Source organism: Penaeus vannamei, chromosome 4, assembly GCF_042767895.1.
Source record: "Penaeus vannamei isolate JL-2024 chromosome 4, ASM4276789v1, whole genome shotgun sequence".
Lineage (NCBI taxonomy): Eukaryota > Metazoa > Arthropoda > Malacostraca > Decapoda > Penaeidae > Penaeus > Penaeus vannamei.
In genome coordinates, this window is record NC_091552.1 from 47,458,504 (window position 1) to 47,476,003 (window position 17,500).

The 17,500-nt window shown below is 39.2% G+C and overlaps 2 protein-coding genes across 5 annotated transcripts in view; one reads left to right on the top strand and one right to left on the bottom strand.

Moving 5' to 3' along the window:
* The first annotated feature begins 132 nt into the window (after window positions 1-132).
* Window positions 133-9,413, top strand: LOC113827395 (cell division cycle protein 23 homolog). Its single transcript, XM_027380278.2, has 13 exons — window positions 133-323; window positions 2,178-2,321; window positions 2,695-2,807; window positions 3,428-3,524; window positions 4,066-4,231; window positions 4,475-4,652; window positions 4,868-5,047; window positions 5,567-5,731; window positions 6,068-6,162; window positions 6,768-6,919; window positions 7,668-7,857; window positions 8,405-8,473; window positions 8,805-9,413. The coding sequence occupies exons 1-13, from the start codon at window positions 145-147 to the stop codon at window positions 8,916-8,918; spliced, it is 1,842 nt and encodes a 613-aa protein (XP_027236079.1). The 5' UTR covers window positions 133-144; the 3' UTR covers window positions 8,919-9,413.
* Window positions 9,414-10,104: 691 nt separating this feature from the next.
* Window positions 10,105-17,500, bottom strand: part of LOC113827405 (thiosulfate:glutathione sulfurtransferase) — an 81,520-nt gene continuing 74,124 nt past the window's right edge. For all 4 annotated transcript variants that reach the window (XM_027380297.2, XM_070121153.1, XM_027380289.2 and 1 more), the window contains 2 exons: window positions 13,490-13,652; window positions 10,105-12,430 (listed from right to left, as the gene is read on the bottom strand). In XM_027380297.2, coding sequence (XP_027236098.2) covers window positions 12,304-12,430; window positions 13,490-13,652 — 290 coding nt within the window. In that variant the 3' untranslated portion in view covers window positions 10,105-12,303. The remainder of the gene's footprint in view (window positions 12,431-13,489; window positions 13,653-17,500) is intronic.

Sequence of the window (17,500 nt, forward strand, 5' to 3'; positions counted from 1 at the left end):
ATGTCTTACAAAATAGTAACAATTACAATATAACCAATAAAATAGAAATTTTATTTCTCTTTCATAACTCAAAGAAACAAAGAGAAAAACACAAGACAAGAATTAATAGACCTGTATCCCGCCACCGGTGTTTACAAACAGGCAATGGCGAGACACGAAGACCTCTCTGACAAGTCCTCGAGTAGATTCGAGGACATTTCTCGACCGGGAAGACCCTCCTCGCCCCCACACAAAGACATGGAGTTCCTGCGGGCGCTGAAGAAGGACGTGATGGTGGCCAGAGAGCAGTGTTACCTCCGAGGACTCCTACAGACGACGAAGTGGTAAGCAAGAGTTTCCAAAGACGTTTTCCGTGATAAAAGTTTTTGACGTTTGTGTTTGTTTTTGGCCTTGGTTTTGATGGGTCTTGGCAGGATTCTGGGTTGGATTACGACGTTTTGTGTCCGAAATTTGGGTTTGATTATTACGTATGTTTGTTTTAGATATAGGTTTGATTTTGACGTTTTGTGTTTTTTTTTGTAAATGGGTCTTGATTTTGACGTTGTTTGGATTCTTGGTTTGATTTTGATGTTTTGTTTTTAAATTTGGGTTTGATTTGACATTTTGTTTATGGGTATTGGTTTTATTTTGTCATTTTGTATTCAGATTTTAGGTTTGGTTTTGATGTTTGTGTTTAGTTTTGGGTTTAATTTTTATGTTTATTGTTTGGCTGGTGTTATGCAGATGGCGGCAGTATCAGACTTCTTGCGGTTAGGTGTATGGCATACATGGGTACATGCGCATGTAAATGTTATTTCCAGGTAATAAGTAGAAACCTAAACTTATTGAGAGTGTTATTGTCTTCGTGCCGAGACAGCTGCTGCCATCTCGTTTGGTTCCCCACACATGAACAGGACACCAATTGGGGGATTATCTGCTGTACTCGTAGTCACTTCCTTATTGTGTACTGATCTGGTTTTGATTTTGTCTATTTGTGTTTTTGGATTTTGGTATATCTTTGATGTTTTGTACTTTTTGGGTATGGGCTTGATTTTGACATTTTGTGCTTGGATTCTAGTTTTGAATTTGAGATTTTATGTTTGGATTCTGGCTTCAGGATTTTAATATTTTGTGTTTAGATTCTGGGATTGATTTAGACATTTCTGTATAGATTCTAGATTTTGCCAGGTCTTGATTGGCTCTAGATTTGTTTTTGATATTTTGTGTTCTGATTCTATAAGTCGAATCAGTGTAAGAGAATAATCATGTTGGATTCCACCTTAATATATTATAGCACTTAATACATTTTAGTAGTTTGATGCAGCCATATTTACAAGGTACCGTATGTTTACTGTATGGAGGCTAAGTTCAAGGTGATCGGGTGGGGGCAAATACAGCAATAGAGCTATCATTGATCAATCATCAATCATCAGTTATAAACTATATCATCAGCATCTATATTATTATGATTATCTACACCTTTATCATAATCGCTATTATTATAATTGATTATTGATTGTTATTATTATTATTGTTTTTGTTTTTGTTATTATTTTATATTTTTACTTTTTTATTATTGTTTATTGTTATTATTATTGTTATTGTTATTATTAAGGTTAATGCTATTATGAGTAGGAGTAGGAGCAGGAGTAGTAGTAGTAGTAGTATCAGTATCCTCATTATTATTTTCACATTTATTTACTCATTTTCTAAATAATTCATAACATTAGAAGCACTACAAAATTCATGCAGTAATAAACAAAAGTGAAAGGTTTACAAACATTTGATTACAAAGCAAGCGTTGTAGATCTTTGGCATGGAATAAGATAGTTTACACTAATGTCTGGTGGATATTACTGCTATAAACATGTTGGTGTAGACCTTCAGTGTGTACAAAAACTTTCCAGTACTGGACCATACTAGAGACCACATATCCTGAAGATCTTGGGCATGGAGTGAGGCTCTTTTTGTCCATGTTGGGTATATATTAGACTTCCTGATGTCAATGGAGTAAACCCCTCCCCCAGAGAGAGACTGACTACCATTTTCTAAACTATGCAGAATATTTAACAGAAATGGTAAACTCATGTCAGTTTAGGACAGTCATTTTTTTATTGTAATTTATTTATTTATTTTTTTCTCTCTCTCTCTGTTTCCAAACTCTCCTGTGTATCTCAAGATCGTCTGTATTTCCCAAGGTTGAGTGAGCTCCTGTACTGTGTCCGCGATGTGAAGTTAGACGAGCCCATGCCATCATCACACACCTACTATGATCAGCTAGGAGAAGAGCTGGACCACTATCATCTAGCAAAGTCGTATTTTGATCTAAAAGAATATGACAGGTGAGATTGGTTGGTGTTGTTCTATGTCACTTATGATTTTTATTGCATTTTTTTCTTCTTCTTTTGAGGATCCTGGAAAAGAAGTATGTCATATCAAGCAAAAGATTTGGTTCTGAATTTGGTTCTGAGTATTATGATTCAGTGTAGCCTTTGATGTTGCAGTCATCTATCACCCATTTTATAACTGTTTTATTCTTTTATACTGACAGTTGTTATTACTACAGAAAATTATTTCATAGTCTTTATTTACAATCTTCACGGAAAATGTTTACAGTGTTGAGTTCCTGTTTAGCATATATATTAAATTTGGAATGAAAGTTTTTGAATGTATTCACTTAATTAGATTATTTATTCTTTGCCATGTTCCCCACAGATGTGCCTACTTTACCGAAGACTGTACAACAGATTTAGGGAAGTTTCTACACTTATATTCGCAGTACCTTTCCGGAGAGAAGAAAAAGAATGAGGATATTGTTGATCCATTGGGTATGTTATAACTTACATTTGAACTATCTGTTGCCTTTATTGAAGTGATTGATAGGTTTTCAGTTAATTTCTTTATTCAGTTTTTCCTTGTGTTATCCGTGAAGATCTCATTTGTGTAGATAGATATTGATGTGAATATAGGTTATCTTTTATATTTATATCGTTTATGAATCTTTTATAGCTATTATGCTTTGGTATCATCGGGTTTTGCTTAAGATTTAGAAGTGCTAATATGTTAGAAAGTTCTTTGGCAATTTTCATAAGAATCATCTTAAATTCCTTTGTTTTAAAGGGTTTTAAGAAAATTTTATGTTTGGTTCTATGGGTTGGTATTATTGCTGTACATATGCTTGAGTATGTGTACCTACTGTAGGTGTATTGTTTATTTCTTATTATACTGGTGCAGTCCAAAAAAGTTTTGACTAAAGTATTTCATTGCATAATCTGACAGAGTTGCAGATAATCTTTTTAAGAATGATTTTGTCTTTATAACGTTAAGAGTTGTAGAATAAACCTTGTCATTGTTTCATATTACCAGATAGCATACATTCACTGTAAGCCTAGTCAAGAGCTGGAACTTAAAAGAAACACTCCTAATATTGTTTTTCTCTTTGGCCCAGTGACCAACGACCAGCACAAAGGAGCATACCTGAAGGAGCTACACACCGAACTCTCAAAGATGTACAAGCAGCACACTTCATCTGCACCAGAATCTGGGTTAGAGACAACATTTATATCCCTCTTCTTCCACTTTTGCCTCTTTTTTCTTTGTCTTTCTCTTCCTCTTTTCTTCCTCTTTTATTCCTTTTTTTCTTCCTCTTCCTTCTCCCCTTCCTCCCCTTCCTCCCCTTCCTCCCCTTCCTCCTCCCCTTCATCCACCCCTTCCTCATCCCATCCTCTTCTTCTCCTTCCTTCCTCCTCCTTCCTCCCTCCTTCCTCCTTCCTCCTTCCTCCTTCCTCCTTCCTCTGTCCTCTGTCCTCTGTCCTCTGTGCTCCTTCCTTCTTTCTCATTCCTGCTCCTTCCTTCTTTCTCATTCCTGCTCCTTCCTCTCCTTCTCCTTCTCCTTCTCCTCCTTCTCCTTCTCCTTCTCCATTAAATATATTTGCCAAAAAATCCTCATGATTGCTTTAATAGTTCTTTCTTTCCATCATTTTGGAATCAAGAAATCTCCATGTAAGTTTTTAGATTGAAAGCAATTTAGGACAGCTTAAGATCTGATAAATTTGTCACCTTCATTGCTCTAATGGTTTCTTCCAGTGAGGGTGAGATAGACGCATGGTTGCTGTGGTTGTATGGGGTAGTTCTCAAGCGCCTAGACCTCACAAGACAAGCGGTTGAAGTCTTGTGCCAAGCCCTCCACCTCGAGCCCCTCCACTGGGGTGCGTGGCTCGAGTTGGCTGCACTTATCACTGATAGAGAGATGGTTTGTATTTTCTTCTTCTTTCTTCTTTTTTTTCAATTGATTGTGATATCTTGGGTGTATTGAGGAAACTGCTATTTTGATTGGGATTTTGGAATCTGTGGGTGCTTTTCATGAAATTAAGTTAAGAGTGCAATGTTATATGTTTGTATTTAGACAATTATTTAATGTTTTGTTTTTAATGCTTTGTGTTGCAATAAGGCACTACATTTTTATCAAGCTAACTAACTTTGAATTTTTCAATAGTTGAGCACATTGAAGCTACCAGATCACTGGATGCGCAAGTTATTCCTTGCACACACGTACCTGGAACTGCAACTGAATGACGAGGCTTTGGAGATCTACACCGGCCTACAGGAGGCTGGTCTTTCCCACTCCACATATATCATGGCTCAGGTAGCCATTACGCACCACAATCAGAGAGGTAAGAGTACTTCCAGTAAAATGTGTGAAGATGCTTTCCAGTTTTTTTGTGATTGTGTTCATAAGAAATAGGTTTATTATGTCCTGGATTCTTTTTCTCATGGTTCCTTTACACAGGTTCCTCTTTTGCTCTCAACCATTAATAGATTCAACTGTTGAGGTTCTTGATTGCTTTTTTTATGTTTAGTTTATAAGCAATCAATTTATTTTTTACAGAGGTTGATCAAGCTGTGGCGATATTCAACGAGCTAGAGTCGCTTGACCCATTCCGTCTAAACAACCTAGACACATACTCGAACTTGCTTTACGTCAAAGAAATGCGGGTGGAGCTCTCGCACTTGGCACACAGGGTAGTGCAAGTGGATAAGTACCGGGTGGAAACATGTTGTGTCATAGGTATGTATATGGTTGTTTGGCTATACCATCCACTTGTAACATTCAGGAAGCATACATTCCTAATCTTAGATTCATCATGTAGTTAAATGATGAAGATATATTTACAAGAAAGACACAAATGCATATTAACTTCTCATCAGGCTAGACTATAATGGTCGTTTCTGGCAGCCCCTGCTGTATCCTTTTTGAATTACTGTCCAAAAAAGGTAGATCTAGCTGGAAAATAGCTTCAATGACAGCATTTTACATATATGTATATATATTTTTGGTTTGTGAGTATTTTCTACTGCTTTTTACTGATATTTGTTTTTTTTATTTTAATAATTACTTTTTTGATTTTCATATCTTGTTTATTTTTCAAATATTTTTTATTTCTGTCCATTAGATCTTTTAATGATTTTTATTTTATTTTCCATTTTTCAGTACTCATTTCTCTTTGCATCTCTTTCTTATATGCATCTTATACCAATACCTGTTGAAGAAAATGTGATATCTAACAGTTGTTCTTCATCCCCAAAGGAAACTACTACAGTTTGCGCTCACAGCATGAGAAGGCTGTACAGTATTTTCAGAGAGCACTGCGGCTTAACCCTCATTATCTAGCTGCCTGGACGCTCATGGGCCATGAGTACATGGAGATGAAGAACACAAGCGCAGCAATCCAGTGTTATCGACAAGCTATAGGTATTAATTGTGGCTACTTACTTGTTCTGCTTAAATTTGGGATTTGTGTGATATGTAGATTTGATTATAATTTCCAGTCTTGATTTTACTATTGTTGTTTTTATGGCTATTATTGTACTGTTATTGTATTTATTGATACAGTAACAGTAATAGTTCTGATGCAGTTCTTGTTCTGGTGTGCTGTTCTTATCATCATGAAAAATTTAATTTAGTTGTTGTTTTAATATTATTAACTTACTTTGTATTATAAGTGGGAAGTATAAGCGACAGCTATAGTTACTTTTGAATTTGTACAACACAATATATTTTTCTAATCCGCTGTCATTTTGTGAACAGATGTTAACAGAAGAGACTACAGAGCATGGTATGGCCTCGGTCAGACGTATGAGATTCTTAAGCTTCCTGCCTACTGCCTTTACTATTTCAAACAGGTAATTTAACATTGTGTGATATTGGTTGTAGTGATACAGTACAGTAATGATGAATCTTTGTGGTTTTTAGTCTTTCCATTATTTTTCTATTTTGCATTCTTATGGTTATTGTTATTGTTTTTGTTGTTGTTGTTCTTCATCATCCTATTATTATTATTATTATTATCATCATTATTATTGTTATTATTATTATTATTATTATTATTATTATTATTAATCAGTTAATTAATTAATCATTATTGTAAAAACAACCGTAGCAACAAATTATTGTTTACTTGTTTTAGATAGGTGGGTAGACAGATGGATATATATAGATATATATAGATAGGTAGGTAGATATATATAGATGGATGGATGAATGGATGGATGGATGGATAAGCGAATAAATGAAATATATGAATAGATATGCAGACAGACAGACAGATAGAGAGATAGATAGACAAACACATTAGAGAGGTAATTATTATGGAAAAGAATGGTTTATACTCTATACTTCAAGTTTGAAACTTTACATTTACCCCAATATGTAACTCTTTGGAGAAAAGAACCCTACAGAAGAAGCCAACATTCTTATCCCTCCTTTTCCTACCATTCCCTGATTCCAGGCCCAGAAACTACGCCCCAACGACTCAAGGATGCTTGTAGCCCTTGGGGAGAGCTACGAGAAGCTGGAGAAGACGGATGAGGCCAAGAAGTGTTTCCTGAAGGCCCACAGTGTAGGAGACATTGAGGGCATTGCGTTGATGCGGCTGGCAAAGTGAGTTTTTAGGGAGATGAGGGAAAAGGGAATCAAAGGTGTGTCTGATTTTTTTTTTTTTTTTTAGGGGGGGGAAATAGTGCCTTTTTTGGGAACTACATACCTAAAAGACTGGAAAAAAATGGTAAGTAGAACAACAGTCTAGTGTCAAAGATTAGTAGTTTTTATGATCTCACATTCAAGTCTTTGAGCAACGATGCACGAGTTATTTGATTCCCTCAGCTCTATAGAGATTTTGCATGTTCCTCTCAGAGTGTGATGGGAAGCTATGAAGATTTGAATGACATATGGAAAGAACTTCAGTAGAAACTACAGAAACTTTGGTTAGTTTATTTATTTTTTCACCAGACATTAGTCAACATCAATAACATTCTTCTTTCCCCAATGTCCTTTTCTGTTGAAATTTGTATTCCTGCAACATGCTGAATAACTGAGCAGCAGCAATCCTTCCTTCCTTCCTTCCTTTTCAAATTTCCCCCCAGATACAGCTTCAAAAAATCAGTCAGTTTCAATTTCCTCTTTTTTTTTCATGCTAGAAATTTCAGAAATCAAACACCCTGTTTTTCTCATTTTAAATTTCCATACATCCTAAAGGAGCATGAAAATATTTTCCTTTTTTTCTCTTTTCAAATTTCCATGCTCCCTAGCTAAACAACTTCATGAAGCCATTGCTTCTTTCGTATGTCATTTATATTTCCATATTAACCTACAAAACAATGTAAAACAATAATTCTTTGTTTTTCTAAAGGCTGTACAGTCGCCTAGGGGAGGGCGAGCAAGCGGCTGTCCTCTATGAGCGCTACCTGCAAGAGACCGAGGATGCAGACCGGTGCGAGGACCGAGGCCAGGTTTACCAATTCCTGACGAGTCATTACCTGCAGAAGAACATGCTTGACCTTGCCTATGACTATGCCCAGAAGTGCACATTGTTTATGGAGGTAAGAGGATTTTTTGATAAATACTTTATTACTCTTGAGAAGGAGGAGGAGAAAAAAGAAAAAAACTTTTGGTGAGGAAGTTAGTTAATTATTGATTGCTAAAGGCTTATGTAGTAAATCTGAGAAGTAGATATCAGACATGTAACTCTTAAAAGTGAAATTATATCTTTGTCTCTAGATTTATTATACCCCTTCACAAACCATTAAAAATAGAATTATGAACAATGAATACTAGGTCTTAAAAGTGCACTGCCCAGGTTAGTATAAGTGTAAACTTGCATATCTATTTTACACTTGTGTCTCAGATGTGCTACTATTGGGTTGAAATTGAGCTCTCTGTTCTTTCTAGTATTGGTTGTTGTAGAAGTTTAGGTCATGTTTTTACATGGTTTTTATATGGTTTTATAGGAGTGGGTGATTCATCAATTTTTGTTCTTATTAAGGTTTTGAATTCTAATAAGATGTATAACTTTTTTTTTTTTCAGCATTTTCTCTTCTCATTCATGTTTTTTCTCTCATTTTTTTTTTTTTGTTCTCTTTCCCACAGACACGGGAAAGTGGGAAGACAATGCTAAGGGAAATTGCCAACAGAAGACAGCACATAGAACAGAATACAGTAAGTGACTACAGCTTCTGTTCTTCAAAAATTTATATGCAATCAAGTATCAATTTTCTTTTAAGGAATTACTGAAAGTTTTCTATAAATTGTTGTTCTTTTCCCTTCATACTCTTATTCTTTCAGCTTTATCCCCCCTCCTTTATCCTGTTTCACTCTGTCTCCTCATCTTTTCTCCTGTCTGCTCTTTTTCTTCCTGTTTATCATTATTTTCCAAATTTCTTCTTCCTCCCCTTCATCACCAATTAACTTGTTCTCTACCTCCTCCTTTTCCCATCAGTGTAATATGCCTACACATCCTCCTGATTCTATTCCTTTTTTTTTCCAACAGCAGGACGACTGTGGGAGTGTACTTGTGAGTCGAGTAAGGCCTAGAGTCAGCCATGGGGGAGATCGCTCGGCAGCCACCAGATTGCCGCCGCTGAACCTCACTTATACGCCTTAATGCAAGCGAGCGAGAAAACAAAATGTCCTTTTAGTCTTTGTTTTCCTTTTCTTTTTTTTCCTTTCTTAAATTCATCGCTCTTTCATAACAATTTCCTCATTTCATCGATACCAGTGTGTATTTAGTTGGTAAGGTTAAAGTTTCATGCTTACTAAATTGAACTCGTATGTGTAAATACATATTACAATTATGAATTATTATTTTTTTATCCCAGCTTTTGGGAGGTTGATATTGTTCATGTCTTCTTCATTGATGATCAGTTTTGTAAGATGTAAATGAGAATAATTGGAAGTCTGATAATAGTTAAGATTTACATGAATGTTGTTATATGTCTGACATTGTTTGTATGATTGTATGAACCTTTTTTTTCTTTGTTTTGTCATTACCTTACATTTGTCTATTCTTATGGCAATAGTTAACTTTACATAGCCTCTATTGCGGTTAAAGATTTCATATATTGTTTTTATATTTAAAACTAATAAAAAGTGAACAAAACCAGCTTTTAAGAATCCTTGAGAATTAGAAGAAAATTAACCAATACATATAAAATGTTGAATAAGTATAGAATAGTCTAGATACCATATAATTATTCAATTAGGAATAATATCTTTAAAAATTACCTTCATGACAAACCATAAATAATTAAAACATTTTCTTGCATGATTAGGAATATAAAAAAACACCTTTTTTATCACTAACAGTTTATTTAGCAGCCTACCATCATAATAATAATAATAATCACCACCAATACAGACCACTCTGGACTTGAGATACTAGTTTTATATCCTTATAGCTTATTAACTACTCTAAGTCATTTGTTGGCTGTTGTACAACCTTGATGAGTTTGTCACACGTCAAGAAGGGGGGGGGGTAGTAGCATTGTGGGGTTATGTCTAGGATGATCTGCATATAAGTGACTGCGAATAATAATAATAATAAAAAAAAAATATGTATTACAAAACATTTCTCATCCATTTATTTTCCAGGACACAAGTCGCAGCTTCAATCATTATCTTTTTTTTATGATATATCTTGACTCGACTCATATCCCGGCATGCTCTTCCAAGGTCGATGAATCCCACAATGCGCTCAAAACAAATAACAAGCGAATTGCAGGTTCCAGAGTCCTTGTTAATCCTTCTTCCAAAATTACGAATCTGAAAGTTTTTAATTCCTACAGTAGAAGTTTTTAGTTTTACTTTTTTTTTCTTTTTTTTTTTTTGTGAGGATTTACAAATATCCTTGATGCATGTTCCTTTGCTATAATTAGATTATAAGAAGGGGACATGCCTCAAGGTTTAATCCTTTATAAAAAGAAAGAAGGAAGACCAAGACAAAGAAAGGACAATAAGGAAAGAAAAAGAAAAAAGAATGAGAAAAAAAAGGCTACCAAACTGTCATAATTTTTTTGTTTTTTTGTAAGTTTTTACCTATCTTTTTTAAGACTGAATAGACAAGGTAATACATCTGAATTGCTTTTTGAGTATAAAAATTCTAATAGTCTGTAATAAAAAGGAGATTCCCTTGTCTTTTCTACGAGATGGCGTTACATAAGGCACATAAGTCACAGAATTACTTTCCAACTGATAAGCAATCCTTAACACTTCTTTGTATGCATTCCTACCCTATCTTATACTCTCAAGGAAAAAAAAATCAAAGCAGATTCAAAAAAAAATTAAAAATAAAAGTTTCCATAGCAGTGGCTGTAGTTCATAGCACATTTTTGCATCAAGTCTTCGTACACCTATTTTTGAGGCCACAGTTACACTTTCCTTACTCTCTTGTTCTCCAGACATCATATTCCTATTACTGTTTGTTTCAGTAAAGGGAAGTCCACATTTCTTGAGCTCCAACCATCATGTGCAACATACTTTGCAATCCTGTGCTTCTGTAACAGATGAGCCCCTATGTAAACCCCACTGAAAGGGTATATAAATTGTGCAGTGATAGAACCCCACTAACCAAAATTATCATAATACTTTTTTCTTCTTCATAGAGACAAAAATAATTGAAATTTTCCAATTTTTGTCTTGACAGAAACCAACAAAAGCAAAAATGTAAATGATGAAAAATAAAACTACACAAAAGAATTATGAGATATGCAAATCAGAATCCACTGAAAAGTAACCTCTACCAGAATGAAAAGAATAATTACTCTTCAAAACCTCACATTTCTGTAACTCAGGAATAATTCATATCAAAGGAGCAATAACTTAACAGAACAGATTGACACCAGCTTTCTTGGCTACCTCAGATGAAGGTGAAAAGACTAACAGAAAATTATTAATGATCTTTGTAAGGTCTATCCAATACAGCTGTACTAGTACACTGGAAATGAGAGCAGGAGTATTAGGTATTATATATTACATTACATTTCATTGAGATCTACTAGCGAGTATAATATACACTTGTCTGCATCACAACCTGCCTACAGGTACCTTTTTTTTTCGTTTTACCCTCTTCAAATACAGTACTGCACATGAATCCTCTCTGTTATTTCTTTCCAACAATTTTCTGTTGCATTTCCCTTCTCTTTAATCCAAGCACAAAGGATGACTACTCAAGCCTCCAACATCTATGTAAAACACAGTAGAAACTTTGTTCCCATATACTGGTGGGCAACTATCTACTCAAAGAGGTATGAAGTAGGAGCAGAAATTTCACCCTTGACGAGTGACAACTATCTACTGGTTTACTGGTACAACATTTGGGGGACTAAGGAAGGGGAGGGATTAATATCAATGCCTTTCTTTCTGGTGCTTCTCTGCTCTCTTGTCAGCGCTAACAAGAGGTTCGAAAAAGGAATTCTTCCATTCTTCTCGTATATATTACTTTCCTTGAGTGTACGTTCTCGTCTTTCATTTCATTTTCCTCTCTTTCTATACTGAATGGTTTGCACTCTCTCATAACCTTAACTGTGTTCTTATTTCAGAAGTTTTTTATTATTCACTTCCTTGTCATGAAATTCATCTGGTCATCGTCCTCTTCCGAAAGAAAATCATACCCTTTTCTTCACATTAATTTCCTTGTGTATATATATCTCTGTATTTTATTTTCCTCTGAATAACTGAACTCCATCCTTCACAAAGCTGAAGCATTGCCCACATCTGGACAAAATCTTTAAAAGTAAAGGAGACAGGAAAAGATGATGATGAAGCGTGAGTGTAAATAGAAAAAATAAGACTAACTATGTGATAAACCTCTAACCATCACTATGAGTATGTGCAAGGGCAACCCTACAGCTCTGAAAAGAATGCAGCACAACTTTCGAGTAACTTCAACTTCCTTCTTTATCTTTTCTCCTCAAAGAAACATTTTTCTATTTCTTATTTCATGATCTATTTTTCCCATTATCTTTTTATTTTCTGTTTTTCATTCCTGGTATCTACAGGAAGTACTGATCAAACTGGTTCTGGTAGTAGTTGTTGAAGGGAGTGGCTTCTTGGGCCTTGGTGAGGGGCTGGCCGGTTTTCTTGCTGTACTCTTCCCACCCACCGATGTAGTGCCTGGACCTGGGGGAGAGAAAAGAGGGGAAAAGAGCTGGTTAAAAGAGGGGATGATTTTTGCATTCCTTATATAAAAAAAAGAGTTTTTTTTTATGCCTTTTGAGAGAGAGAAAGAGGGTCTTCTGAACAAAAATATTACTATATCTGGGAAAATGTTGGAAAAATTACAAGAATAGGAGTTTTTCCCCCCACACTCATCACTCTTCATGTAACCTATAATCTCATCCAACAAAAGCAAACTACTGGAATTGATCAACTAAGTATTAAATCCAAATATCCTTAACTTTAAGGACAAACTCACACAGGAATATCTCCTCCAAGGAATCTTCACCCAACACCCCCTTCCTGCTAACCAAAGTATTTACCCCCCACCACCCTTACAACATCCCGTACAACCTTTACTCCAAATCACAACATATTATGTCCCCCCTTCCCTCTCCCTCTCCCCCTCCTCCAACACCCCAAACCCCCTCCCTCTCCCTCTTCCCCAACACCACAAACCCCCTCCCTCTCCCCCAACACCCCAAACACTCTCCCTCTCTTAACCCCTCCCCTAACACCCCAAACCTCCTCCCTCTCCCTCTCCCAAATGCCTTCCCCCAACACCTTAAACACCCTCCCTCTCCCCCAACATCCCTACCCCCCTCCCTCTCCCTCACCCCCAACACCTTAAATCCCCTCCCCCAACCCCCCTCCCTCTCCCTCTCCCCCAACATCCCAACCCCCCTCCCTCTCCCTCACCCCCAACACCTTAAATCCCCTCCCCAACCCCCCTCCCTCTCCCTCTCCCCCAACACCCCAAACCCCCTCCCTCTCCCTCTCCCTCTCTCCCAACACCCCAAACACTCTCCCTCTCCCCCCAACACCCCAAACCCCTTCCCTCTCCCTCTCCCAACCTCTTCCCCAACCCCTTAATCCCCCTCCCTCTCCCTCTCCCAACCCCTTCCCCCAACACCTTAAATCCCCCTCCCTCTCCTAAACCCCCCTCCCTCTCCCCCAACCCCAACACCCCAAACCCCCTCCCTCTCCCTCAACACCCCCACACACAAACCCCCCGCCACTCACATCTTAAACCCGAGGCGATGGGCGATCTCCACGGCGGCGCTGGAGGCGTTGGGTCCGCGGGCGTAGAAGACGAGGTTGCGGTCGCACTTGGTGGGCTTCTCGACCTGGAACTCCCGGGCCCACTCCTCGTCGGACAGCTGGAGGGCGAGCTTCAAGTGGCACACTGATGGGGGGAGAGAGAGAGAAAGGGGGGTGTTAGTTACACGACGGAAATTAAGGGAAAGATTTTGGAAAAACAAATATATAAACACTAATTACAATGGCTTGTTTATATTAACAGAACTTTACTGAAAGCACACACGCAAGTCTTAAACCGAACAACCACACACGAAACAAAAATAAAAAAACACTTAAAAGGTAAAAATAAGAACACCTCCCACCCCCTCCCCACTTGAGAAAGATAGAAAATAGAAAATAAGAGAAAAAACATAGACTAAACAACCCGCAAATTCCGAAAATGGATCAGACCATAAGGCAGACTGTCCTCGCTCCATATAAGGAAAAAATCGCATCCCCGCCTTAAAACTGTTTGCGCTCGTAATTCAATCATCTGAAGTCGAAAAAAACAAAGCAGAATGCGGTGAAGGAAAAGCTAAAAGAAAGGGAAGAATAACTGGGAAAAGTGGGTGATGAAGGGAATGAGGAGAGAGAGATAATGGTAGAGAAGAAAGCGAAATGAAAGGGAAGAATAACTGGGAAAAGGGGGTGATGAGGGAATGAGGAGAGAGAGATAATGGTAGAGAAGAAAGCGAAATGAAAGGGAAGAACAACTGGGAAAAGGCGGTGATGAGGAGGAATGACAAGAGATGATAATGGTTGGAAAAAGAAAGCGAAATGAAAGGGAAGAATAACTGGAGAAAGGGGGTGATGAGGGTATGAGGGGATAGATAAAAGTGGATGATGAGGGGGAATGCGGTGATAAGAGATGATAATGGTTCGAAAAAGAGGGAGAGAGGGATACGAAAGCAAAAGGAAAAAAAATAAACGAACAAAAACAAGAAATTAACGATACGACCGGAAGAAGCGGGAGAGAAAAAGACACACGAGAGGAAAGAAGGAAAGAAAAAAAAAACTGATATAAAAAAAGAAAAGGAAGAAAAAAACACAAACAAACATATGAACGAAAATCAAAACAAAACAGGACAAAACAGGAATATGATAACGACATGATGGCATCTGGAAGAACACGGCGAAGGGCGCAGAAGTCAGCCAACGACAATGCAAATCACACCCAACATTGTAATACACCTCGTCTCTCACCAACAATAGGACACTCTTGACTTGTGTACAAAATCTTGCCTTCTAACCGTCCTCTTTCTCCCTCTCCCCTCCCCCCCTCCCCCGCTAATTCTGATTGCTCCATACCCTTCTTTCTTTTTTGTCATGTCGTACCCATTTTTCTTTTCTCTCTCTTTTTTTTCCTCCTTATTTCCTCCTTTTTTCTCCGTCTTTTCCATTTTTCTTTAAGGTTTCTCTTTCAAAAAATTGAGAAGGGAGAAGATAATGATAAAAAGAGGAAGAGGAAGAGGAGAAGAAGAAGAGAGGAGACGAAGGCACGAGTGATGAGAAAAAAGAGGAGAAAGAGGATAACCAATTAAAAGGAACGTGACGAAGAAAGAAACAGGAGAAACGGGCTAAGAAAGAAACAGGAGAAACGGGCTAAGAAAGAAACAAAGGAATAACAGAGAGATGAGGAAGACCGAACACCGTGATAAATATGCGAGAGAGAAGGCGAAGGACGATCGTGTCTCCGCTGCAGATGAGAGAGCGACATGACGAAAGAGGAAAGAAAGAGGAAAGAGTGCATGGAGGAGAGTGCGAGAAAGGAGGGGGATGGGAGATGGACGATGATTAGTGAAATTGGTGAATAAACCCCGATGGTAATGATAGAAAAAATAATGATGATGATGAAGAAATGGGTTGTTAGAAAGGAAGGAGGAAGGAGAAGGAAGAGAAGAGAGGGAGGGAGGGGGGGAGAAGGAGAATGAGGAGAAAGGGGAGGAGGAGGAGGAGGGGGTGGAAGAAGAAGACACAAGAAAACCAAAAGACATATACAACGAATATAAATGACGGAGGAGGAGGAGGAGAAAAAAAAAAGACTTAGAAGATGCCAAGCGACTGGCAAAGGCAGACGCAAGCACACTCCCCCCCCCCCCCCCGCCATTTCGTACCTCCACAGCAACAGTCCGCCTCCACTGGCCTTCGCTCTGCTAAACGCAATATACTGATATGCAGATATACATATGCATATGCACACGCGCGCGCGCGCGCACACACACACACACACACACATATATATAATTTTGCATTTCCGTCCCTCTTCCTTCCTCTGTCTTCTTCTTCTCTTCCTCCTCCTCATCATCATCTTTCCGCCTTCCTCCTCCGCCTTATCTTTTCTTTCCTCCTCCTCCTCATCATTATCTTTCCGCCTTCCTCCTCCTCCTTATCTCTTCTTCTTCTTCTCTTCCTCCTCCTCCTCCTCATCTCTTCTTCTTCATCTCTTCCTCCCCCTCCTCCTCATTTTTCCGCCTTCCTCCTCTCTCCTCATCTCTTCCTCTTCTTCTTCTTCTCCTCCTCCTCATCACCTTACCGCCTTCCTCCTCCTCCTCCTCCTCGTCCTCCTCCTCTCTTCTTCTCCTCCCTCTCCCCCCCCTCTTCCTCTCCCTCCTCCCCCTCTTCCTCCTCCACCCCTCCCTCCCTCTCCCCTCCCCCACCCTTCCCCTCCCTCCCCCTCTTGCTCCCCCTCCCCCTCTTCCCCCCGTCCTCCTTCCCCTCCTCCCCCTCTTTATCTTCCCGCCTTCCTCCTCCTCCTCCTCCTCCTCTCCCTCCTCTCTCTCCCCTCCTCCTCCCTCCTCCTTCCCTTCCTCCCCCTCCTCCCCCTCTTTATCTTCCCGCCTTCCTTCCCCTCCTCCTCCTCTTTATCTTCCCGCCTTCCTTTCCCTCGCCGACCCAAGCCCCACCTTCAGAGTCAAGGCCGACGGGCACTGATGTCTCGGCGTCAGAGTCTTGGCAGAAGGCGCAAGGGTGAGACACGGCGCCATCCCCCCTTCCCCCTTCCCCCTTCCCCCTACCTCGAACCGCCAGTCCGACCTTCACGCGAAGAAGAAGAAGAAGAAGAGGAAGAAAAAGAAGAAACAGAGGAAAAAGAAGAGGAAATAGAGGAAACACGGCGCCATCCCCCCTTCCTCCCCCTTCCCCCTCCCTCGAACCACCATTCCGACCTCCACGCGAAGAAGAAGAAGAAGAGGAGGAAATAGAGGAAATAGAGGAAAAAGAGGAAAAAGAAGTAGGAGGAGCAGAGGAAAAAGAAGAAGAAACAGAGGAAAAAGAAGGAGGAGGAGCAGAGGAAAAAGACGAAGAAGAAGCAGAAGCAGAGGAGGAAAAAGAAGAAGAAAAATAATAAGAAGAAGAAACAGAGAAAAAAGATAAGGAGGAGCAGGGGAGAAAGACGAACAAGAAGCAGAAGCAGAGGAAGAGGAAAAAGAAGCACAAGAAGAAGAAGTAGAGGGAAAAGAAGAAGAACAGAAAAAAACAGAAGAAAATGAAGACGAAGAAGAAAAACAACAACAACAACAAATCCCTCTCACGCAATAACAAGCAAACATACCACCACCCTCTCCCTCCCCCCTCCCCATCCCTCCCCTCTCCACCCTTCCCCTCTCTCCCCCCCTCTCCCTCCCCCCTCCAGGTAAGAAGTGGGCGTAGCCCTGGCACGGCGCGCGGCCAAAACGCACTCATGTGATTCGCACTCCACTCCGTCCCGCGTGCGTGTGAATCCGGCAGCGTGACCGGACGGATATAAACTACGCACACTCATTCAACGTTCATACGTACATGCATGCGTACATACACATATTAGGGCTCACGGACATGCTTACGTACACAACGTATTCACACTCGAACTCACGTACGTGCACACATACACACACACACATACACTCGCACTTGCATACATATATACCCATCCCCTCACACCCATACACACACATACACCCACCCACACAGCTACCC

Bases quoted from the DNA above. Each gene is read 5' to 3' on its own strand.
- LOC113827395 (XM_027380278.2), top strand. From the start codon at position 145: ATGGCGAGACACGAAGACCTCTCTGACAAGTCCTCGAGTAGATTCGAG. The intron at 2,322-2,694 runs GTGAGATTGGTT...TGTTCCCCACAG, and splicing joins GATCTAAAAGAATATGACAG to ATGTGCCTACTTTACCGAAG. The intron at 7,858-8,404 runs GTAAGAGGATTT...TCTTTCCCACAG, and splicing joins AGTGCACATTGTTTATGGAG to ACACGGGAAAGTGGGAAGAC.